This window comes from Vanessa cardui, chromosome 13 (genome assembly GCF_905220365.1).
Source record: "Vanessa cardui chromosome 13, ilVanCard2.1, whole genome shotgun sequence".
In the NCBI taxonomy this organism is placed as follows: domain Eukaryota; kingdom Metazoa; phylum Arthropoda; class Insecta; order Lepidoptera; family Nymphalidae; genus Vanessa; species Vanessa cardui.
This window is the reverse complement of record NC_061135.1, coordinates 11,162,383-11,187,698: the sequence shown is the minus strand read 5'-3', so window position 1 is coordinate 11,187,698 and position 25,316 is coordinate 11,162,383. Positions and strand designations below refer to the sequence as shown.

General features: G+C 38.2%; 2 protein-coding genes across 5 annotated transcripts; both read left to right on the top strand.

The window, feature by feature from the left end:
* The first annotated feature begins 432 nt into the window (after positions 1-432).
* LOC124534647 (ral GTPase-activating protein subunit beta) lies at positions 433-17,148 on the top strand. Of its 4 annotated transcripts, XM_047110602.1 has the most exons (31): positions 433-687; positions 1,138-1,296; positions 1,670-1,907; positions 1,987-2,016; positions 2,290-2,524; positions 2,963-3,123; positions 3,594-3,736; positions 4,243-4,363; positions 5,207-5,356; positions 6,396-6,485; positions 6,573-6,698; positions 6,770-6,847; positions 7,364-7,529; positions 7,811-8,020; positions 8,090-8,259; positions 8,603-8,698; positions 9,340-9,474; positions 9,566-9,577; positions 9,650-9,871; positions 10,293-10,399; positions 10,483-10,645; positions 11,074-11,245; positions 12,666-12,795; positions 13,144-13,245; positions 14,065-14,270; positions 14,811-14,949; positions 15,441-15,568; positions 15,733-15,863; positions 15,947-16,033; positions 16,138-16,360; positions 16,433-17,148. In XM_047110602.1, the coding sequence occupies exons 1-31, from the start codon at positions 652-654 to the stop codon at positions 16,542-16,544; spliced, it is 4,278 nt and encodes a 1,425-aa protein (XP_046966558.1). In that variant the 5' UTR covers positions 433-651; the 3' UTR covers positions 16,545-17,148. The 4 variants fall into 4 exon arrangements, with proteins under 4 accessions (XP_046966558.1, XP_046966562.1, XP_046966561.1 ...); XM_047110606.1 differs by lacking the exon at positions 5,207-5,356; XM_047110605.1 differs by lacking the exon at positions 1,987-2,016 and having other exon boundaries at positions 16,433-17,147.
* Positions 17,149-18,467: 1,319 nt separating this feature from the next.
* On the top strand, positions 18,468-24,899 carry LOC124534597. Its single transcript, XM_047110521.1, has 7 exons — positions 18,468-18,728; positions 19,101-20,078; positions 20,161-21,085; positions 21,161-22,296; positions 22,395-22,506; positions 22,641-22,774; positions 23,086-24,899. The coding sequence occupies exons 1-7, from the start codon at positions 18,587-18,589 to the stop codon at positions 24,885-24,887; spliced, it is 5,229 nt and encodes a 1,742-aa protein (XP_046966477.1). The 5' UTR covers positions 18,468-18,586; the 3' UTR covers positions 24,888-24,899.
* The last annotated feature ends 417 nt before the right edge of the window (positions 24,900-25,316 follow it).

Sequence of the window (25,316 nt, the reverse complement as noted above, 5' to 3'; positions counted from 1 at the left end):
ATGTTGCGTGCTATGAGTGTGTATTTAGTAATATGTGTATATATGCAACAATTATTTGTGACGGTTATTCGCGTCGGTATATTGGGCTGTAAGTCACACTCGAGAGGTATGGCATGACGCTACCGCCTACTTCCTTTTTTTCTACTATGTAAAAATACAAGCATTTTTGTAGAACAACTCGTCCGATATTCCTTATTTATCTAAGGCATTCGATTAATGCCCATGCGATTGGGCCGCAGCCGCGAGCCCTATGACCATAATTTTCCTTTTTGCCTTTACGTAATTAGACCTCTGAAGAACCGCCATACTGCCTACTAGTCCAAATGATCTAATATTTTGTGTCATCATCTCTCGGTCTATGTAGTGAACATAAATAATAAATGTCCTGATTCCCACGAAGGTTCTCACTATTTTTGTCTGTACCCATATTGACAGCTGTCAGTTGTCAATGTCAAATTTTGATTTATGATATTGAAAGTGCATTATTATTAAAACTGTAGTTTTTCTATTCATCAAAATAGGAAAAAGATATTTTCTCTACGTATATTCAGAAGCCAATAAAAAACATACTGATAAGAATAAAATTATTTTTTAAAGTATCCAAAGTTTACTGTTGTAAAAGCGTTGTATACCGTTAGGTATACCTTATTTATGAATGTGGGAATCTTTAACAGAGTCAACAGCAAAGTAAGTTTTTCTGCTGTATATGATCTATAAAATTATATTAAAAATGAATCGGAAATATGACGCCTGAGTCATCGTTGTTTATAATTAGAAATATTTAATGTAAAACAAAAAAGAAAGTTATTTTTTTTAATATATTCCTTCATCTTATTTGTTTACAGTCAAGTTTATTTAAAAAGAAAGTAATGTTTTTAATATGTTGATAAAATGTTCTTTCTTTCCTACCCTATCAATAAAATGAGTAAAGATAAAAACCAAAGATTTGTGTATTCCATATGAGTTGTTCATAGTTCTTTTACATTATGCACTACAGACAGTTCTTGAATAATATATCTTACACTATCCCAGTTCACAACATATATCCCCTACCATTTTCATTTCTAAAGTTCCAAAGAAAAATTAACCATCATTCCAACCAAATTTGTTTCTGATCAAATTTACAATGATATGCAGATTAAGGAGGGAGACGGAATGTATTCCGAATGGAACTCTCTGCCTTTGGAAGGTGGGGGTCATGGAGTGCTTGGTGCAGTGGGTGGCAGAGATGTTGTCTTAGCAGTAGTGCAACAATTAGCCTCACACCAACCTAGTCCTCTTACTACTGACAGTGAGGTGATTATTAATTAATTAAGTAATATTTATTTATATTTGACATTAACTTTCAACTTAACTAAAGCATATATCATATGACTATTCATGATAAACATATAACAGAAAAAAATATAGAAAAAATTTTGAAAAACGAAAAGAATTAACAAATACCAGTAAAAAGCAGATATATTGTGCAATACAGCAATTGGTTCTGCTGGATATACCATGAAACAGAAATAATATGAGTAATTATAAACATATGAATGATAAATAAATCTGTTGAGTGTTCTGTATACATATATTATGTAGAAAACTATGTTTAACAAAATGTTTAATTATTAATATAAATTTATATTACGGACATCTCTAAATAATTTATATTTTTCTTTTCAAGGTTGAATGGGTGCTAGAAGTTATCCGTTATGGGCTCTCATTGCCTCTAACAGAACATGAAGCACTTCGAGATTGTGTTCGTGTTTGCTGTTCTTGGCTGTCGGCATTGCTGCCGCCGGCCGCCCCTGCACAACCGCCGCCTCCAGCCGTCCCTCCACCCTTGGCTGCTGAACCTCATAGATACGCCAACAAAATCCTAAATCATCTGCATAACTTATTTGTTCCACGACCAAATGAGAGTAAGTATTTTCCAAATACTGAAAAATTTATAATAAATATGTATTTATGTCATTAAAATATTGTTTACTTTTTTACAAGCACTGGCATTTATATACCAAACGGAATTAGGTAAGTCTCTAGTCATCTAAAAAAGAAATTTACCTTCAGTGTACCTTAATCCATCAAACTGTGGAGGCCAACAATGTTTTCTTTCAGCCATCACACCAAGAAAACTTATTAATATAATTTACACTCAAAAAAATCAGTGGTGCTGGCCTAGATTTGAATCTGTGATAATAAGATTCATTTATATTTCAGATATGGAAAAATTTGAAATATACTAGTGAATTAAAAGTGACAATTTTGTAATGCTACAAATTAAAATTTATGTCCTTTTTGCAGGTGGCAATCTCATAAGCAAACAAGCTGTGCTTTGTCATCGGGTCCTTCGACTGGCGCGATCATTAGCCGATAGTGCGTCGCTTGGCCCACGCGAGTGGAGATCGCTGCTCCTGCTACTGTTGGCCGCTGCAGCGGCTCTGCTAGCGCCACCCGCACCTCTTTACGGCGCCGCTGAGCAACTTTGCGAACGAGTGCTCTGCGTGCTCTTTGAAGTGTGGATACTAGCATGTCACAGGTGATCATTATGAATAAGGAGTAATATTGACTAGCTGAGATGGCCCAGTGAGCTGAGATGGCCCAGTGGTTAGAACGCGTGCATCTTAACCGATGATTGCGGGTTCAAACCCAGGCAAGCACCACTATAAATATGTGCTTAATTGTGTTTATAATTCATCTCGTGCTCGGCGGTGAAGGAAAACATCGTGAGGAAACCTGCATGTGTCTAATTTCATCGAAATTCTGCCAAATGTGCATTCCACCAACCCGCATTGGAACAGCGTGGTGGAATACGTTCCAAACCCTCTCCTTAATGGAAGAGGAGGCCTTATCTCAGCAGTGGGAAATTTACAGGCTGTTACTTTACTTTACTTTATTGACTAGGTTTTCCTATTTGAAATGAGATTGAATAAGTAATTAAGTGAATGAATAAGTAATAAGGCGTGTTCCTCGCCAGATGCTTCCCGTCGCCGGCGCTGTGGCGCACGCTGCGCGAGCAGTGCGTGCGCTGGCGTCACCGCGCGCCGCTAACGGAGCAGTGGGCGCGCGTGTCGCTTTGCCTCACGGCGCGCCTGCTCGCGCACATGTACGGCCCGCTCTACCCCGCCATGCCCATCGGTCGGTTCACTCTCTCACACACTATATATCTGTCTTCTTCACTCAGTATTTTATTTCACACCTCAATCATAATTAATAGCCCACCTTTATTGTAATAAAAGCTTTTGAACGTGATAATGATTCATTGCAACTCTTTAAATTAAATTACCTTGCAAAAATGTATATATGAAAAGATTAATTCGAACTATGACAGTTTTAATTTTAATTTAATTTAATTTAATTAGAGACAACATCACATACATTACTCTGATCCCAATGTAAGTAGCTGAAGCACTTGTGTTATGGAAATCAGAAGTAACGATGGTACCACAAACACCCAGACCCAAGACAACATAGAAAACTAATGGTAATCTACATCGACTCGGCCGGGAATCGAACCCGGGACCTCAGAGTGGCGTACCCATGAAAACCGGTGTACACACCACTCGACCACGGAGGTCGTCAAAGTCAAGTGTATTATATTTTTGTAGGTGAAGAAGATGCAAATCTAGTACCGGCGGATATGAGCGCCGAGGCGGTAACGCAAAGCTGGTACCGCATGCTGCACACTATCGGCAACCCCGTCGATCTCACCAAACCGCATCTCATCAGCCACACTCCGGAGTTCCTTCAGGTAACATCATCTAAAACTATAACAGTTTAAAAGAAGAAACAAAAAATGTCAGTGAAGTATAGAACGACACAAATTAGATGTAGCATCGGAAAATGCAATGGAATAAAAATAAAACCGATTACTGCCGATTTACACAACCAATAGAAATAGCTCCCTATCGCGCCATTCGACGCTATTCGTCGCTATAGATTCACGCGTCAGAGAAAGCAAGTGCATGTAAATCCACGCGTCAAATTGACGAATATATTAGGTCATGTGATATTACAAGTTATTACGTTTGTGCAAAGATCATATTCGCATGAGAAATAAATATAGATAATTTGGGATCGCGTACTCAATTCGGATGTGATCGGTTTTACGAATTTTGCCGATGCGACATCTAAGTTGTGTCGTACTATAACTATAAGTACTTCATCATGCAGTCACAAAATAATAAAACAAACTCGGTGCTACTTTTGGGATCGCTTAACATTAATGTACATATATCAGAAGTGTGTATCCGACAGTATTGGATGACGGAGGAGGGTCGGGAGGGCCGTGAGGGTCGCGAGGCGTGGGTGGGTTCGCTCGCTCACATCTTCCACCGCGCGATGCTGGGCGTGGCCGCGCACGTCGATGCCTTCCTCGGTGAGAGTTTCATTCTACTATGGTCTGATTGGCATGTAGTGTGTACTCTTAGTCAAATTGGAAAGTTTTTTTCCTGTTTATGACAATAATCAATACATGCAAATAAATTGGAATATATTGTGCTAAGTTAATTGTCCAAAGTTTTGTTCTTAAGTCACTTATTTTCTCAATAATCGTGTTGGTTTATTTTCTAATTCATTTATATATAATAAATCTGGTTTTAAATAAAGAACACGCTAATTATATACCATAGACTCTAGGGTGTTTGTAGTGTAGCTTAATTGACGAGTATTACCTACTTCTAATTTCAATTTCCTTGTGTGGGTTTTAATTTAATTTTAGTATAGTATTGGTTTGTTTATTGTACGCTCATTTTATATAATATGCTTTGGGTTTCCAGGGATGATTGAAATTAAATTACTAATATTTATTTTAAAAATTAACAGTTGACTGTGAAAGTTTATGAGCAAAAATAACAGGTTACATTTGCAATACATTTATTACATTGTATATTCTGTTCAGTTCACAAACTTTTTCAGCTCACTCTCCCCATATTTTTCTATCAATCTATATACCAAAGCACACTGTTGACCCTTGACTTGTCCTTGGATTGACTTTGAGAGTCATATGTTTACTTTTACTGACGTGAATTTACTAGAAAACTTTATAAGAATATACAAGTATCATAGAGCTCCATTAAAGCTCGAAATGTGTCATAGAGCCCCATTAAAGTCTACATTAAAGTTCGAAATGAAAAAGTAAATACATGACGGTCTCAAAACGTCAACGTGACGTCACGGAGGGGGTGCGATACGGAGTGGCGTGACGAGCGCTGGGTGACAGGGCGCAGCACGGCGCGCTGGAGCGTGCAGGGCGCGGGCGGGGGCGCGGGCGCGGGCGCGGGGGACGAGGGCGAGGTCACGCCGCCGGCGCACCGACGCCTCGCCAAGTCCTTCAGCGCGGCGCGCCCGCGCGACAAGCCGCTCGAGAAAAGTATGACGTCACGATGTTCCCGTTCCTACATACAAACGCGAGTGCCCGTCGAGATAGAGAGAGAGAGAGAGACGAAAGACCATTTTGTAGACTGTTAATTATTACTTTTTAAAGTTCTGTTTTCTTTCATTCGATCTTTATAGCTATAATGATTCAAATATTGTTTAGATATGTTCCTAATATGATAATTTAATATTGTAGTCGATTGCATTTGTGCATGAATATCACTTGACTAAAAACATTATAATGAAGCAGATGATAATAGGTTGAACGTAACGGCAGTAGGGTTGATTGTCATAAATTGAATAGCCGGACAGGCCAACGAGTTTAGCCGGTAAATTTAAAAGACTGGATTCTTAATTATACTATTCAGATTTTTCTTTGAAGTTAGCTTTCTTGATTATGTACCAAACAGTATCACATTTTTTCTTTAAAATTGAAATATATAAGTCTTAATTTGTTTAATTGTTTAAATTAAATTCTACAGCAAACTTAGTAATCTGGACAAATGTTAAACGCCTTACAAAAGCTAGATTTGGCTAGCATCATCTAACTTTCCCGGACACTCACAAAAAATAAAGTCTTACTATTCAACTTTATTCAGACACCTTACAACCCAAAAGTCAGCCATACTATATAATAATTATATTATATGACAGAGCTACGTATTTCATAATTAATATGTCATTATCTGCTCCATTATAAGTACTACTTTGCAATATGTATTTGTTTTGTAGTGTTTAATGTTTTAATGTCCAAAAGAGGAAATGCGCTTACTTTTTTTAGGTTGAGTTTACTAGTTTAATTGTAAATGTATTGTACAAACGTAGTTAGATATCAATTGCACCCAACCTTTTGCTTTTATTTTGCATTTTTTAAACTCACCCTTATTTAACTTATTCCAAGTTTATTATTAATTTATTCTTTACCTTGTAGCTTTTATTGCACATTACGATGTAATTTTAGAATTTTCGTATTTCATAATATAAATGTTTTTTAGTAAACTTACTTATTAATTTAATAAAATTGGATGTTTTAGGCACACCACGCTCGTCCCTAATAGGTTTGACAAGCAGTCGACCTTCAAGCGTTGTTCCAAGTACTCCGCCGAATTCGATCACTTCTCAAGGTAAATAAATCCTCAATGGATTCCTTTACAAATATTTTAAGTTTTATATGTACGTAATTAAAGTTAATTACTTTATAAATATTTCAGTAGGTGAAATAGAAAAGCCGCCATTGACGCCATTGCGTCCAAAAGTCAATTCCATATTCCATCTTTTTGGCGAATGGCTTTTCGAAGCTGCTCTCGTGGGAACAACACCAGTAAACAGCAATCAACGTAAGATATTTTAATTTTTTCAATAATCGATGTATTTCAAATATAATCGTATAATTATTTTTGCTTTTCAGAAAAAGCTGAAGGCACGCCGCCTCCGCCTTCCCTTTCCGAAGCGACGCAAAAATTGAACATGCTGAGCTACCAAGCGGGTTCGAAACATTCTCTTAATCATACATATATATGTTTATACACGTATTTATATGTTATATTTAACATGTATTCATCGTATGTATGTATGTTATGTAGATATGTTATGTTTGTGTATATATGATTTACCTAAAAGGTGTACACCTCCGAACCCCTTTCTTAGAGTATTCAATGTCCTCTATCTAAAGGTTGTCTGGAAGAGATCGCTCTTTTAGCGATAAGACCGCCTTCTGTACCGTGTTTTCTATTTTGTTGTGTTACTTCTTGTATTTTTTTTTGTTTCGGTGTACAATAAAGTATATTTATCTTATTTTATATTTAATTTATTTTGAGAAAGCAAAACCGTCATGAGCTTTATAAACAAATGCGCCGCCACATTAAATCTAAGCCTTATGATAACTTTATGCTTGTAATAACACTGGTGTCCTGTAAATCTAAACAGATCAGCAGTATATTCGGTGCTAGATTAAATGAGTAGTAGGTAATGAGTAGTGACTGACCGGCGAGTGTGTGCGCAGGCCGCGCCGTGGCGCTGGGCACGCTGTGCCGCGTGATCTGCTCCAAGCAGTGCCGCGAGGAGGTGCTGGCGCCGTACCTGGCGCGCACCTACGCGGCGCTGCAGCGCGGCCTGCGCGACCCCGCCACCGCCGCCGCCGTCGTGCTCGACGCCGCCGACATCTTCAGGTGCCGGCCTGCCTGCCAGGGTTGCCAGATTGGCCGATTTATCGCCATCTGGGCTACCTCGCCGACGAGACGGCGATATAAAAATATGAAAAATCGCTTGTCGCCCAAATGGGCTACATGAGATTTTATTTTGACGATTTTGGGCTACTCCAGCTTTCTCAACATTTTCATTAGTCATAGGGATATTTATGCGTGAACATCTAGCAGGTGGCAACACTGCTGCCTGCCGCGATACGCCACTCGGCGGAACTAACTTTAAACGACGTATTTCAATTGCGCAGGCTCGATTTGGACGGCGTGCTAGTTCTGGTGCCGGACTTCATAACGGCTCTCGATCGCATCCTTTCCGAGCGTGAACCGAAACTGGAGTGCGGGTCGATCGACAAGCGCGAGCTGCGCAAAGCGGCCATCAGCCTGCTGCTGTCCCTGGTAGCTTTCCCCTACCATTACCGAGGGCTGGCCGTGCCGGAGTTTCCGGGATGCAACGAGTAGTGAGTAGGATGGCGACGCTTGGTCGAGCTCCGTCGAGCGCGGCGTGGTGACGTGCTAACGTGTCGCAGCGCGGGCGTGACGATCGGCGAGTACGCGCGCGGGCGGCTGTCGCAGGTGTGCGTGTCGGCCGTGCAGGCGGAGAGCTCGGAGGCGCTGGCCGTGCCGCTGCTCAGCGCGCTGTACCTGTGCGTGCGCCACAATGCCGCGCACGCGCACGACCACGCGCCCGACGCCAAGGGTAACGAGCTGCGCACTGCACAGCACAGCACAGCGCAACATCGATACACACTGAATCCCTCACACACACGTATTCACATTTCAATCGTTTCAATAACGCACGAGCTATATTTTGATTTGCCTTACCCGCTGACAATATGACCGTAATTTGTAGTTTTTGTCTTTAAAAAAATATTGCCATGCTTTATTCTATTAGAAGAGTTAATTATGAACAACCAAAAACCACCTGCCTGAGTTACTCCGGACTGAAAACACTTAATGCGGAATGACTATGTACCCATTAAACGGTCACGAGGAGAGAGCCCAATTAGCATTAAAACCCCATTGCATTGGGGGTGTTTTAGCGCGGTCGGATAGCAGCGGGCCAGTTAGCGCAGACGGCTCGCAGGACGACTTCGCTGCAGACGTTAGGGAGCTTGATCCATCCTCGCCGTATTTTGGTAATTTAAATATTGTTTTTCCTTATGTAAGGATATATTAATTAATAATAAAGAATGTAAACCTATGGTAGGTTTAATATTAATATATTTTCGTAAATTACATATAACTTATTTATTAATCTGTATTTTGTGACCATAAACAATTATTAAAAGACACGATTTGTATGCTTTACACTTTATTTTATGTTATTACGGCTTGCTCGACATTATTTTTTGTTTTCATCTCAGCATCGTAAATTTTAACAACGTATTTCACTTTTGTATTTTCAGTAAATTAGTTTAAATCATTCTCTTGGAAAACTTAGTAGTTATTTTGATACTTTGTATAAAAATAAATACAATGACAATTGGATTTATAGATTCATATATTTTTTTTAAATTTAACTTTTATTTTGGGTATACTTGTAAATTTATTTGTATACGTATGAGTGACGCTTGTGCTAAACACGTCTTGCTGGAAAGACTGAACTTCAGACAGGAAAAGAAAATACAATTAATTATTTCTTTTTATGTAGGTGTAGTAAAAAAGTAGGTAAATGATAAAAATAAACTTTTATTAAAGTAATATACTACAATTAATTTAATTTTTACTCAACATGATAACGTGTCCACACGCCTTCACATTTGTTATTACAATGTAGGATCGGCGCTAGTCGTCCGCGCCACCTACCTGGTCTGCCACCGTCTGATCTCATCGTGGAAAGGCGACCTGCAAGTGTCGCTCGCTGCTCTCGAACTGCTCTCTGGACTCGCTAAGTTGCATTCCTCGAAACCGGGTCAGTTGCTCGTAATACATTTATATTATTTGCATACATTCGATGAGATCAATAATGACGTATACTTTTTCATTGATTACACGCCGTCTAGAGTTCATGATCGGTAAGGTTCACACGTTTTAATAGTACCGAACGGCATTTCGTACGAAGTTGTCCAACGCATCGCTCCCCACAGAGGCGGCGGAGCGCAAGCGCGCCGTGCGCTGGATCTGCGACTACATCGGCGTGCAGTGCGGGCGGCCGCCGCAGGCGCACTCGCGCGACCTGCACTCGTGCGTGGTGGCCGCCTACACGTGCCTGGCGGCGTGGCTGTGCGCGCCGCTGCTGGCCGACGCCGACTGCCTGGCCGCGCTGCTAGAGGTCGTCGAGCTCGGCATCTCCGGCTCCAAGAGCCAGGGTAACACGCCTGCACCGATGATAGCGACGCGCTGTCGCAACGGTTTCTCCTACGAATGTTTACTATGCATTTTTTTTTTTTTATGGTATAGTTTGGCGGACGAGCATATGGGCCACCTGATGGTAAGTGGTCACCATCGCCCATAGACAATGACGCTGTAAGAAATATTAACTATTCCTTAAATCGTCAATGTGCCACCAACCTTGGGAACTAAGATGTTATGTCCCTTGTGCCTGTAGTTACACTGGCTCACTCACCCTTCAGACCGGAACACAACAATACTGAATACTGTTATTTGGCGGTAGAATAACTGATGAGTGGGTGGTACCTACCCAGACGGGCTTGCACAAAGCCCTACCACCAAGTAAAAAGCATTGCTCGAGGGCCTAAGTGTATTATTCAGATGATATGATATTTAAAGGAAAACCGGGCGAGCCGCCAAAGATGAAGGATGAGAAGGAGCTGAAACCGGTCTCGATGAGAGTGAGAGACGCCGCCGAATCGTTACTGATGCTCATTCTGGAACAGGTGACTTAAAACGGCTTACTACTAAATTCATCCTGTGATGGTAAATTATCTGCAGATATCATCTCATTTATCTCATCACGCAGGTGGGCAACAACGATGGAGGCAAATGGTGCAGGCTGGACGAACGCTGGCTAGCCGCCCTGGGTCACGGAAAGTTGCGACATTTCGTCGTCGACGGAAACACAATACTGTCGTTGCTGGAAGAGCCTCTCGCGAATAGTCAGGAACCACAACCTACTATTGTCGGTGAGCGTTTTCATATTACGCATAAAGACCTGAGAGCGGCCAGTATTATCATTACTAAATATATGTATTATTTATAATGCGTGTGCGACTCGAGTACTCAGTATAAAGGCTATTTCATCTCATATTAAATTGTTTAAATAATATACGAAACAAGTAAAAAAAAAAAAAAAACCCGCTTAGTTTCTTTCGCCGGTTCTTCTCAGGTCAGGGTATTTTCATTTCCGAACCGGTGGTAGTGTTTCAATTGACAATCAATAAGAAAGTGTAATGCTTCTATATTGAATAAAGTTATTTGAGTTTGAGTTTGAATTATTATAACTAAATTTAATCAGCATTGTATAGTTTCGCAATTCCATCGACATGCGATATAAAGTATGTATAAAGTTATTTGAGTTTGAGTTTGAGTTAAAGCGCCTCCGCCCCGGCAGCGATCATCCGCTGCGGCTGGGGCCGCTTCGCGTGGTCGCTTAGCAGCCGCGGCGCGCCGCGCTGCGCCACCCGCGGCGCGGCGGCGTGCGCGCGGCCCGTGCCCATGCTGGAGCCGCCGCCGCGCGCGCCGCCCGCCTGCCGCGCGCTGCCCGCCGCGCCGCCCTGCGCCGTGTGCGTCACACCTATACTATTTTTGTATAAACACTCGCTAACACCACCATTATAATATATTTTTGATTAAATGAAAATATTCACTTGGTGGTAGGGCTTTGTGCAAGCCCGTCTGGGTAGGTACCACCCACTCATCAGTTATTCTACCGCCAAACAACAGTATTCAGTATTGTTGTGTTCCGGTCTGAAGGGTGAGTGAGCCAGTGTAACTACAGGCACAAGGGACATAACATCTTAGTTCCCAAGGTTGGTGGCACATTGGCGATGTAAGGAATAGTTAATAATTCTTACAGCGTTAATGTCTATGGGCGATGGTGACCACTTACCATCAGGTGGCCCATATGCTCGTCCGCCAACCTATACCATAAAAAAAAATAAAAAAAAAAATTAAAAAAGTCGCGAGTATAACATAGGAGTAGTTTATGGGCATACATTGACGACCTCCATGGTCGAGTGGTGTGTACACCGGTTTTCATGGGTACGCCACTCTAAAGTCCCGGGTTCAATTCCCGGCCGAGTCGATGTAGATTACCATTAGTTTTCTATGTTGTGTTCGGTCTGGGTGTTTGTGGTACCGTCGTTACTTCTGATTTCCATAACACAAGTGCTTCAGCTACTTACATTGGGATCAGAGTAATGTATGTGATGTTGTCTCATACATTAAAAAAGAAGTAGAGAAATAGGTCGGAGGCGTATGGCAAGGACGGCCATAGGTTCGACACCGAGAAGGAGAACTGAGCTGCTACCCCTCGGCGGTCCGTTGGCTCCGATTTCTTCGATATTACGTTGTTACAAACTGAATGCAGTCGAGGCGGCCCCTTGGAATCTCACCCAAGCTCGACCTCCGAATCGTAACGTGAACCGAATCTTTTAAATAAAACTAGTTATTACGGATTTTAATCGCGTATATTAATTATTTTGGACATCCCGACATCAGTCTACCCGTGACCACGAAAGCTGTAAAGTGCTCGAAACGTCGGGATGTCCAAAATAATTAATATACGCGATTAAAATCCGTAGTAACTAGTTTTATTTAAATGTGTAATAATCGCGAAAATTTAAGACATCTTTATGTGAACCGAATCATTATGGTCCAATCTCAGCGAAAATCCTGGCTCTTACCTGTATTACCTGTAATACTTGGTGGTAGGGCTTTGTGCAAGCCCGTCTGGGTAGGTACCACCCACTCATCAGTTATTCTACCGCCAAACAACAGTACTCAGTATTGTTGTGTTCCGGTCTGAAGGGTGAGTGAGCCAGTGTAACTACAGGCACAAGGGACATAACATCTTAATTCTTACAGCGTTAATGTCTATGGGCGATGGTGACCACTTACCATCAGGTGGCCCATATGCTCGTCCGCCAACATATACCATAAAAAAAAAAATAAAAAAAAATACGAAAATTTCCGTAATTTCAGCGATGCGGCTTTCCCCACTCTCGACGCCGTTTTACGTCAGCTTAACGACCCCGAAGCGACCACTCTCTTTAAACTTCTGGAGCAACAGGCGGCTATTGAGAAGAAAGTCAGAGAAAGCGAGGACAACGTTGTAAGTTTACTTTATTTATGTGAAGTTTTCGAAATTCTAGCAATTTTTGAGAGTGTGGTTATCAACTTATTTTATTAGTTGTCATTAATATAAACATGAACATGCCGCCCGCCAAAAGGCGTTAGGCCTTTTAACTAATAACTATTAAAAAAAACAAAACAAAACAAAACTAGTTACATTATACTATAAACTTTAACTAATACATAAAATATTTTACTAATCCTCAATTGGTAATAAACACAGCTTGTGAATAGGACGTGGTTTATATATTTTTTAATTATTTAATAAAATGCAATAGCCTGATATCACAGATATCGTTGCGCTAAATTACTTCACTTTTATGTCCAGGTACCGGAAGAATGCGTTCCACCCGATCCGGTCACAGAGTTCCAAACCGCGAGGCTGTTCCTTTCACATTTTGGGTACTTGAATATCGGTGGAGATAAAAAGGTAGTTATTTTTACTTTGTGTATATTTTATTTACAATTTATATACACATCAAATGAAACTATTTGGGATCGTATTTCAGTGAAAAATTGTGAATTTAAAATATTTTTTAAATATTAACACTAGGGACCCACGACATATTGTAAAGCGCCTTACAATTTACTGTCAATGAATAGGCTATTTGACTGGTTTTTAAAATCCATTTTATATTATTTAGTAGAGGTTAAGGAACCTTACAAAAGATTTATTGATTGATTTCTTTATTCCTAGTACATATTTGCCGAAAAATATCATATTAAAAATTCCATATTTAAATAATGCGCGAAAACGCTACTTTGAAAATATGGCTCTGCAAAGGGGTCGGTGACGTCACTTTGCTGTAATTTAATCTGTGGTACATATAGTAGAAAAGCAAGGTTTACAAGAAAGTGACTTCATTATAAGACCGGCCAATCAGGAGCGTTTTGTGTCATGTGACAAACGTTTGAAAAAAACGCATTTTTATTTATTGATTTTTGAATAAATTAAGTATTATTTTCAAGTTTCGTAAATAGATAACCATTTTTAAACTCATAATATACAGTGATTACAATAAGTCACAATTTTTTTTTCGCATTGTCAAATAGCCTAGTATAACAACATTGCATTCTGTTAACGTACTTTTCTCTGGATTTTTTTATGGTTGCATTAAAATTATACTAATCTATAATAGCAGTCACATTATAATCATTGAGCAGTTTAAGAATTTCGAATTGGTCAGCATCCATAGTGATAGTTTAAAAGGAATAATGTCGGGTCTCGACATCGCTTCCTCGTGCGCAGGGCGGGCCGGCGCGACTGTGCGCGCTGGACTCGCGCGCCGAGGGTCTGTCGGCGGCGCTGCGGCGCCTGGACGCGACAGGCAGCCGCGCCGCGCTCACCGTGCACGTGTTCTACGCGCGCGCCGGCCAGACCCGCGCCACCGACATTGTGGCCAATGCCTCCCAGCACGGCGCCGTCTCCCCCGCCTTCGTGCGGATGCTGCGCGGGTACGTTCGCGAACACCTCGCAGTCTAGTGACTCACGGATTTGGAACCCTATTTCAAACTCAAACTCAAACTCAAATTCCTTTATTCAATATAAAAGCATTCATCATCATCATCAACAGCCTGTAAATTCCCACTGCTGGGCTAAAGGCCTCCTCTCCCTTTGAGGAGAAGGTTTGGAACATATTCCACCACGCTGTTCCAATGCGGGTTGGTGGAATACACATGTGGCAGAATTTCTATGAAATCTGTCACATGCAGGTTTCCTCACGATGTTTTCCTTCACCGCTGAGTACGAGATGACTTATAAAGACAAATTAAGCACATGAATCAGCGGTGCTTGCCTGGATTTGAACCCGCAATCATCGGTTAAGATGCACGCGTTCTAACCACTGGGCCATCTCGACTCCACTTAAAAGCATTACACTTACTTATTGATTGTCAAATAAACACTACCACCGGTTCGGAAAAAGGAACACCCTGACCTGAGAAGAACCGGAGAAGAACCGGAAGAATATTGGAATAGTATGTGTCGATCCGCAGGCTGGGCACGCCGGTGCGCGTGCGCGGACACGCGGGCTGGAGCGGACACGTGCGCAGCAGCTACGACGCGCAGCCGCCGCGCGACGAGCCGCCGCCGCCGGAGCCCCTGACGCCCAGCGTCTACGATGGCAGGGAGCAGGTATGTATACGGCAAGCTTGTAATCGTGTTCACTTGAATATGTGAACACGATTACATTATCGAGGTAGGTATTACCTTGATAATACCTAATTTTATTTATTATAAAAAAAATAAGTAATAATAGTAAATTGTAAAGCGTATTATTTTACTTGGTGGTAAGGTTTTATGTGAGTAGTTTTTGGCGTAGGGTTGTGGCGGTACCTACCCAGACAGGCGTCTGGATGCAGCCCACTTATTCTATATTCTACTGCTAAACTGTTATAGTCAATATTGTTTTATTTCGATTTGAAGAGTGAGTTTGCGGATAAAGTGTGCTGTGCACAAGTGACATAACATCGTAGTTCCCAAAGTTAGTGGCTCATGGGCGATGGAAGGAATAGTTAATGTTTCTTACTGCGTCATTGTCTATGAGCGGTGGTGACCACTTGCCATTACTTGTCCTTCTCCTATTCTTATCTTAAAAAATATATATATAATTTTATACGTGTCAGGTCCTGTACTGGTCGGATTCGACGGATGAAATAGCGTTCGTGGTGCCGTCGGGATACGAACTTAACGAGACCGACGACCAAAGCGACAGCATGAAGTCCGACGTCGATGGCTCCTGCTGCTCAGTCAAGTAAATATAGTTTAGATTTAGTTAATTACAGGAATTCGTTTGTAACTTTTAACCAATACATTGAGGGTAAAGTATTGTTTACGAGTACAAAGTAACTTTCTAAATAAAATAAACTTTTTGTGTTATTGTAATTCTGTCTCACTATCGCCGTTCGCCCCCCGCAGCCGCGGCTCGTGGTGGGACGTGTCGGGCGAGCGCGACGACCGGCGCGAGCGCCCCGACAAGACGCGCGCGCTGTCGCTGGAGCTCGAGCGCCCCGCGCCCGCCGCGCCCGCGCCGCCGCCGCCGCTGTCCGGTGAGCGCCGCCCGCCGCCCAGGCGCGACCGCGCTGTACTCCGCACGTGCACGTGATGATCTATCTGTACGTTTTCATTGTAGGCAGTGGACGGAGAAACAGAGACTTCACGCCGAAGATTCTTATCATCTGGTTGGAAGATTTCGAGGACCATCTCAATCTGCCGATAGGTAATTTTGTTACCGTACGCTTTTCGATGGGTGAACGCTTTACGGGCTCCTCTCGCTTCGCGCGTGGAACGACACACGAGATAATACCGCTTCGTTGCCCCCAGACGAGCTGGTGCGCTACTGCGAGACGGGCGTCCCGTGGCGGCGGCACGAGAGCAGCGCGCTGTGCGTGAGCAGCGCGCGCGGCGGGCTGGCGCGCGTGCGCGTGCGCGCGGGCGGCGCGGGCGTGCTGGCGGACGGCGCGCTGCTGGCGCCGCGCCTGCTGCCCGCCGCGCTGCGCCGCGCCGCCTGCTTCCTGGCGCGCCGGGCGAGGCTCAACACCGACCTGTGAGTGCCGCCCCGAGCCCGCGTCCCTCCACCTCCGGACACATATTGACCGCGACGCGTTTCCGCTTCCAGGTACCAGCCGCCGCACGTCCGAAGACGACATCTCATACAGGACATTGCGCAGCAGTATAAGAAGGATTTGACCGAACCGGAGCTATTGGAATCTTTATTCAAAGCGCCGTAATGCTGCGATATTATTCTGGTGATTCGGCGACGAGAATACGATGGAATAAATAATTATAGTTAATTATCGTTTTTTAGACGTTATTGTTTTTACGGACTGTATTACCACTTCATTATATTAAAATAATTTTACCCGCATCGGTTAATGCTATGCTCTGCTTATAAAGCGTGGGCAACGTAATTAATAAACCAAAGGAAATAAAACAGTCCACATATAAAATTATGAAGCATCTTAGATTTATTTTGTCGTTACAATAAACAAAATAGGTAATATGGCACCAGAAAAAAACCTAACTAAATTTTAACGAACTGCTTACTGTAACCGACCGACCGACACCATCCACGTATAATAGTAATACTGATAAAATTCACAGCAAAAATATATACCATAATATGTAGTATTTTCCGGTTAAGTATTAGCACATTCGTATAGATCTGCAAGTATTGTTTTTTAAATTATAATCGTAATTTTAAGACTGAATCTAATTTAGACTAAAGTGAAAATATTAATTTAAAAATATAACATTCCAATATGTAGATATGTAAGTACTATATTATTATTATTTTTAAATAAATTATTTGCAACTGTACTTATTTAAAGCATATTTATTAAATGTTTTAAAATAAATTATTGTTTTTTATTAGTATCCTTTTCTATCCGAAATAGTAGGAAATCGATGTAGCATAAAAAATGTGTGAATTTCAATCGTAGATTGCTAATCTGTTGTAAGAAAAACTCAGTTGATTACCACAATGGGTAAGTCGCGGTAGCCGCCACGTTGATTATGATAGTCATACTCAATAGTGACTAAGTGAGTCGTATCCGGCAGTATATATATACATAATAGTAGAGCGTCTCATCGATCAATAGATCATTACAATGGAAACAGTTTTCCTAGTCGATTGAGGTAAAGATTAGGTGTATTTTAAATTCACATTTTCTTAAAAATAACAGTCAATTCTTTTGTACACCGAAAACGAAAACCAGATACCTATCTCCAAAACTCTTTAATTCTCAGAGGCACATTGTTTTTTACTAGAAAATTAATTGGTGTACGTGTTTATTGTAATAATTCATTTTTTTAAGTTATTATACTCTTAAGTAGGTATTTGCTTTAAACTAGGACTTAATAACTTTGTACATATAGCTTTCTATGACGTCAGAATCACGCAAATTGACGACGCTGTCCTGACCACGGTGAATATCGGTCACGGCGCCCATTTTCACGAAAGATTACCTAACTTCTCTGTACATTCTACAGTACAGTAATACGTCAAATTTATGCCCGGATGATCAAGAGTCATGGGATAGAGAGTGCATTTACTAACATTTTATATGTTCGACCCGGGATTTGACTCCTAAATCTGCACATTTGTGCCATTAAGGCAGTATGTCACGTGGCTATACAGCCTCATGGAACCTTGTGTTATTCACATAAGATTCTTAGATTGTTTTGCAAACTTTATGCAAACAGTCAAGATCGAGTTTAATCATTCTTTATGTATGTATACTCCTACAAACATATTTTGCGACTTCTAGTCTGATTTAAACGTTCATGTCTATTATATAATAGAAAATTGGCCGTATGGCCAATACATAGTTATGTACATTTTATATTTCATTCAAATTACGACACGACATATTTTATCCTTGCTACCACTGACAATCGAGTTTCCGTACAGGAAATTTTTGGGCGTCTCATCATAATGAAGCTACTCAACAGAGATTAGCTTAATAGTAATAATGTTAAAAAATAGATCAGGGATCCTGAACTAAATGTATTTAATAGAAGTAGAATAAAAAAAATGCCTTAAAAGTCATATTCTATTAAACCTTTACAGGTAATTATTATGGAATTATAAAAATTAAACATTCTACATTTGATTATGTTGTCAAAAATTTAAATTCGATAAACATGTTCATTTAAAATTTACAATTTTGTAGACGATTTAGGCATTTGTGTTTTATAGAAATATTTTACATTTTCGCTAAAAATAACATATTTTGTTTTTTTTTTTCGTTAAATCTATGTGTTCACAGTCATGTTAATAAATCGTGTCAAAGAAGAAGACGAATGTGTCAACGAGAAAGGTACCGTTGATGTAGACCGCAATTTGGAAGAATATCAGACAGCAAATGAACTGTACGACATTATGGCCCAAAATAATCCTCATAATTTGAACGGTAAGCACAAACTGCTTTAATATTTTCGTAATAAATTATAGTGTACATTACTAAAATCGATTCACAATTAGAAAATCAAAAATTTCTGATTCGGTCACCTTTAATTTATTTTGGTCTCTGACAAAAGCTAATAAAAGCTGATTCTATATACTCAACTGATAAAAAAATATGAAAATAAAACATAGACTACCTATTAATGATTTAATGTATTCCTACATAATCTAAAGCCTATCACTTGAGACATGGAACTAAGAGTAAACATATACTACTCTACTATTTCTATTTCATTAAATTGACTTGTATATTAATATTATTTTCAATGATTTATCAATTAAAAAAGTAAATTATTAAATCTTTCTCTGTTATTTTAAGTAAGTGAAGCACGCGATTTAGTTATTCTATATGAAAATATAGATGTGGGTACAAAAATGATATCCAGCACCATTCATAATAAAGCATCAAATCAATATGTAGAAACTGTAATATACAATGACGATCCTGATTCTGAAGATTCTGATGTTTGTGAATTTTATAGCAATGAGGATTTAAAAAATATATTTGCTATAAACAATGAAAGAATAGATCTTTTGAATAACATACCTTCGTTTGAAAATACACTTTGCCATAAATTTGGTAATCAACACATGAAAACATCGAATTTTTGTAATGAATACGGAAGTCATTTTCTATTTAACGATCCATTTATTAAAGAGCAATTGCAAAGTTTACACGCAATGACTGCTTCTAAACAATCAGAAAGTGCAGTTCTTCCTATGTCATTGTTAGATTACATTTGTAGTAAACGCGTCGAAGAAAACTATAACTTTTATATGGACAATATAATCAATTATGTCCAAAACACCATCGAACAGTTAAAACGTATAAGTAACGGGGATTACTTAACTGACAGAGTAAAAGAGAAGTGGAGAGAAGTTAAAGGAGCATTTATTAATAAAACAAATAAAAGTAATAAACATATACCTTTATCAAGTACCGACAATAGTCCATTGCCGATTGTGGGAAAATGTAGCAACCAAGTATTCTTTACTTGGGATGAAATAGTACATTCTGAAATGGATATTAGATGTCTGTCAAAAATATTGGAGAAAAAAATAATTCTAGAAATACCAAAATTATTATGCGGTTCTTACAAGCTATTTACCAAGCGTTTTAAAGATAATTTCACTTTAAGTCGCAAAAGAACAAACAATCGCGTTACTCATGTGATTAAAGAAAAGTCAAGTGTCGATATTTTGGTTAATTTACAACGACCTGAGCCTGGGCACATGAATCGTAATATGAATTCTGTTATTGTTTTGCAATCAATAAGACCATCGCTTGCAAATAGAGGTAAATATATACACACACATAATATAGAAAATATATTAACATAATGTGTTTGTAATTAAATTAAAATTTTGCGTAATTTCAGAATCTAGCGTAAACAATTTTGTTGCTTTACATCTTAAGGAAATAGAACGTAACAAAGAAGAAAATCTCAAAATTATTGAGTTAGATGATAATGATAATTCCATCATCCAAGAAAATGATGGAGCAAAGAATGCGACTAACATCGATACAGAATTAGAGCACGTACTTTTTACGCGTAATGACAGCAAGTTCAAATCAGATACGAGGTGTTCTTTAATACCTGCTGACGAGCTAGGTCGTGCTATGCATCGATTAAACATACAATCTTCAGTGTTAGAAGAAAACGAAGATGATTACATTAAGAAAAGAAGGTCTCCTACTAGAATTCGCATAAAATCACCGTATGAAAATAAATCATTTGTTTTAGACGAGAGAAAGAGAAAGAGGCTCTTGGAAATTCGAGAAAGAAGAGAAAAGAAAAAGTTAGCTATGAACGAAAATTGCAAAATAACGAAACACAAATTTGTTAAGGGTGCGGTAATGGCCCAATCTTCGAATTCTGTTACAAAATTATCGATCACAAATAAATCTTTTTATAATTCAATATATGGACACAATAACATTGCAAATAAAAATTTTAGTAAGAGTGTTATGAATGAGTCAGAAAAAGATCCGAATCTAACCTTAGATATTGAAGAATGTCACGAAGAATCTAAAAAAGAACTATCCCCAGTATCGTTAGGTAAAAATGGCCAAAAATATATTAATCGAAGTTACTATTTAGATGATGCAGATACAGAAATAATGTATTTGCAAATGAAATCGAATAATGATGAAGACGATACAGTTGAAATTTTAACACCATCTACATCTGTATTATCAAGTGATGTTGGTGCTAAGCTTTCTGGGTTTAGGAATTTTATAAATTTATCTACAACGGATTTTAGCGGTACGGATACTACATCAAGCTTACACCAAAATATTTTGTAAGTGAATTATTCATTTGTATTATCAATAATTATATTTATAGTATACATTTTATAATTTTATTTTATTAACAGACTTGAAAATTCATCCGAATATGCGAATAAACAAAATGATTGCCAGTTACCACCACATTTTACGGAAGTGTTAGTACCTCGTAATACGCCAAAACCAAATGACAGTACTAGGATTGATAAGTGTAAAAAGATTACTATGTCTGTTGAGTGTAGAAAAAGTATCGACAAAATATATGATTTAATGAAAAAAATTACTGTATCTCCAGTTCCACATGAAAACAAACAAAACGACAGTAAAATTATAAATAATAGCCACGAAAAAGAGATCGCGTGTAAAGATATGGAAAATGTTGCAATACAAGAAAACGAAAGTGGAACTAGTTTCAAACTTCAGTTAACATCTTCTAATCCCAGTAGTTTTGGAAACGAGAATAGAAATTATGTATTTGAAGCACAAAGAAAATTTACAAACAAGAAAACTGACACTAGTGCTGCGATTGTTCCTAAAGTGGTTATAAGTTCAAAATTTCAAGCTGATAAGATGGAGAAAATAAATCATAAAACAAAGAAATTAAACAAAAAGGTTGACTCTAAACTTGCTGATAATCCTTTAAAAGCAATTTCCCAATTACTCCATGAATTTGATAGTGTTCAAAAAACAAGATATAAAAATGGCAAAGAAGTCAAGTCACTCAAAAAGAATGATAATATTAACGGTGCGACACGTCAGTTTGCACTGCACACAAAAGTTGCATCATGTGAGGAAAAAAATATAAAGCGCAGTGAGCAAGGAAACTCCAGATTTTTTAAGCCACTTAGCCCAACAAAAAATTTGAAAATATCTCAACTAAAGTCAGTAGAAGAAAAAACTCTGCCAAAAAAGAAACTAGCCGATTTCATTGATGAAGTTAAGGAAATGAGAGGAGAAGCTGTACGCGGTCCTTCAAAACGACCTATTTTATCTTCCAGAATAGACAATTTAGCACAGCCGAAGAGGTCTTATGTTAAAGCTCATCAAGACGATTTCCAAAATAGATTTAGTAGAAACCCAATACCTAAAGGACAAAAGTCACCAATAGCTTCGGTATTGGTTCACGAAAAATCTAAAAGAACAAATTACAAAAATAAACACAGAGAGGGTATCGAAATAGACCAAAGAGTACCAAAAGAAATTAAAAAATATGGACCATCTTTAGGTGCGTAAAGGTGAATTTATCCCAAAAGTCATACGTATCTTATTGTATATACTATAAAGCTCTCAATGAGTACTTTGATAATTATGACCTTATTACAGAGAAACCTAGACGAACGCCCAATAAGAGTCCAGTGAGAAATGAAAAAAGCCCATCGATGTCAGCGAATAGAATACCTAATAACTGTAACGATAAAAATGCTACTCATTTATTGTAAGAAATCTGCTTATAGGGTTTTTAATTTCAATACTACACACAGAAAAGTAGTAATCATATATAAAAATAAAAGGAATTATTTATCATGAACACTGGTTGAGCGATTGGTAATATATATTATTTTATTTTAGAAATAATAAAATGGTAGCTGTGGAAACGTATGTAAAAAGTCATTTTGAACGAGTTTTACCAACACGAAATCAAGGCAATAAAAATATTGTACCTAAGTCTCGAGTTCCTCTAATACCTCTTGATATTGATACTGGTAAGTTGTACCTTTTGTTTGCCTGCGTGTTTATTCAATATTTTTACACAAGCTCTAGCCATTACTCATTATTACACCCGACAAGTGAATGGCAAAGTTCATGTTATATTTTTTTGTCCTAAAATCTTCTTGATATTTAATTTGCGTGACAGGTTTCATGCGAAGACATTGATTAAAAATAAAAATAAAATTTAAATGTTTACATATCAGAATCTTTTGGCTGAAAACTTAATGTAACGTTGATTACACAAAATGTACTTCATATTAATACATAATTTTGATTAAATTCTTATCTGATTTTTGTTCTACAGCGTCCTTGACATCATCTCCTATTGGAGAAGAATCTACAAGTCTTGGAAATAAATTGCATAAAATGGTAAATGCTAAGATAATTCCGCATTCACTGCCACTGGCTCCTTTTTCTGAATATAAGGAGAATCCATCTGAAACAGATAAGGACGGAAAGATGGAGTCAGTCGAGCACTTATCGAAACGGAGCACAACAATATCAAACGATTATCTTGTTGATATATTTGAAGACAAAAATATCGTTACTGCGGTGGAGTGTGTTTCGAAAGAAGACAATGCTAAAATTGATCAAACTAAAAAAAGCAATGTTGATATGCAAAGTTCTGAAGAACTTAACTCATACAATGTTTTACAAAAATTAGAACATGCCTTATATCGCCAGATGTCTAATGGAACATTTCAAAAACGGTTGAGGTTAAAAAACTTGACTTTAACGCCTAAACAATCTATGCAGCAGGTATTTCTTCTACACTCTGGGGACGCAGGGTCTTTAATTGTGAAGTCAAAAATAACTCAAAAACTAAACTTCTCTCAAACTGACATTATACCAAAACTCGATATGCTTCCCATTGTATCCCCTAATTCATTAAATCTTTTACCTATGCAAATAGCAACCGTAGGCTATGTTTTCCCCAAATATAATTTTTTTAAAAATAAATTAAGTAACAAAAATAATATTTTGGACAACAAAAAATTTGCAACTAGTTTGCAAGTAACTACGTCTAAAAATAATAGTTTGGTGGACAAAACTGTTGACTGTTCTAAGAAAAATAATGAACGAGAAAGCTTGAAACAAAATACTGACCAAGGCATTGATTTGTTTAATGTTAACATGGGATGTTCAAAAGAGTCACCTCATTTGCTTAATGAAAACATTGAACAGCCAGAAATTGTGCTAAAAGAAGAGAATATCGAATCTGTTGATGTAAGACCAAAAAATTGCGACAGTATAAATAATTCCACTTCGTTGGACTTACTTGTACGGCTTTTAAATGAAATTAAAAAGATAAGTACTTGTCAAAATTTGGTTACGGCCGTAAACGACAACGATACTCATGTCGATAATAAGGAACTTAAAATAATTCTTAACAAAGCAGGTGCCCCAGACAATTCTTTAGATCACAGTGTAAAAGATTCTATTTCTATTTCGTCTCTTGATAATCAACGTTGTGTACACTCCAGTAATTTTTCATTGTATTGGCAATCCAATGTTGAAGATTACTTAGATAAATATAAATTCACTCAAGATAATAAAAACAACAATGTGAACGATATTCAAGCTCTGCTTGTTGATAAAGAAGTAAATGTTCAAACGTCATTAAAACAAATCATGCACACATTTACAGACGTTCCATCTCGACTTTTTCCTAGTAAAGTTAATCGTAGTACCGATGTCGTAAGGTCTTTAATTGCTACGATTAGCAAGACATCCATTGAAACTGTATGTTCATTTTCTGACTGCCACGTACTGTATTCAAATTCTACTTTTAATAATATTAAAACTTGGCCCCATGTAAACAAAACCCAATCACTCACCTCATCAATATGTAAGAGAGAAAAATTTGAAGTAAATATTGAAAAACAAAATAAATCGAAGAATATTCTGCGAGTTTCTCGCGTGAAAGTAATACATAACAACAAAACTACTCCGGAAGTAAAATTACATGACAATAGTTTTAATGTGCTTCAAGAATTCGATCCTCTGCTAAAAATGAAAAGAGATGTGTTGGTTACAGTATATTCAATCCTTGTGTTTACTGTTTTCGCTGCCTTAACGATTCCCGATATTATATCTCATTCGTGAACTTTAATATACGTACACAATTTGTTTTTGAAATATAATTTATTTATTTTATTTCTTCTTTTATTGTTAATTTATATGTTAGCAATTCTATCATTTTTAACCTTAAAGGAGAAAATGAAAGCTAACTTTTCGCAGTCTTTTTAGTTTACGTAAAATAGCCTCAATAATTTCGTAAACATTAAAATTTTCAATTCTGATATTAACAGTTCTATAAACGTATTAAGGATAGCAAGTGGAGTCACTGAAGATTGATAAGTAGTTTTGTCAATCAAATACCAATCATTAAAAAAATATTGCTTTTGCCTTAAAATATCCACAAATTATTTAAGAAAGATGTCAAATGTTGGTTTTTAGTTATCATCTAGCATAATTTAGAAGTAAATAGACAAAAATTCACTATATCTGATATATATTTTATAAAAAAATGTA

Excerpts from the sequence above, each read along its gene's own strand:
- LOC124534647 (XM_047110602.1), top strand. The coding sequence starts at position 652 with ATGAATGTGGGAATCTTTAACAGAGTCAACAGCAAA. Across the intron at positions 12,796-13,143 it reads GAGAAAGCGAGGACAACGTT|GTACCGGAAGAATGCGTTCC; the intron begins GTAAGTTTACTT and ends TTTTATGTCCAG. Across the intron at positions 15,864-15,946 it reads GCCGCCGCCGCCGCTGTCCG|GCAGTGGACGGAGAAACAGA; the intron begins GTGAGCGCCGCC and ends TTTTCATTGTAG.
- LOC124534597 (XM_047110521.1), top strand. The coding sequence starts at position 18,587 with ATGTTAATAAATCGTGTCAAAGAAGAAGACGAATGTGTCAACGAGAAA. Across the intron at positions 22,507-22,640 it reads AAAAATGCTACTCATTTATT|AAATAATAAAATGGTAGCTG; the intron begins GTAAGAAATCTG and ends ATTTTATTTTAG. Across the intron at positions 22,775-23,085 it reads ACCTCTTGATATTGATACTG|CGTCCTTGACATCATCTCCT; the intron begins GTAAGTTGTACC and ends TTTGTTCTACAG.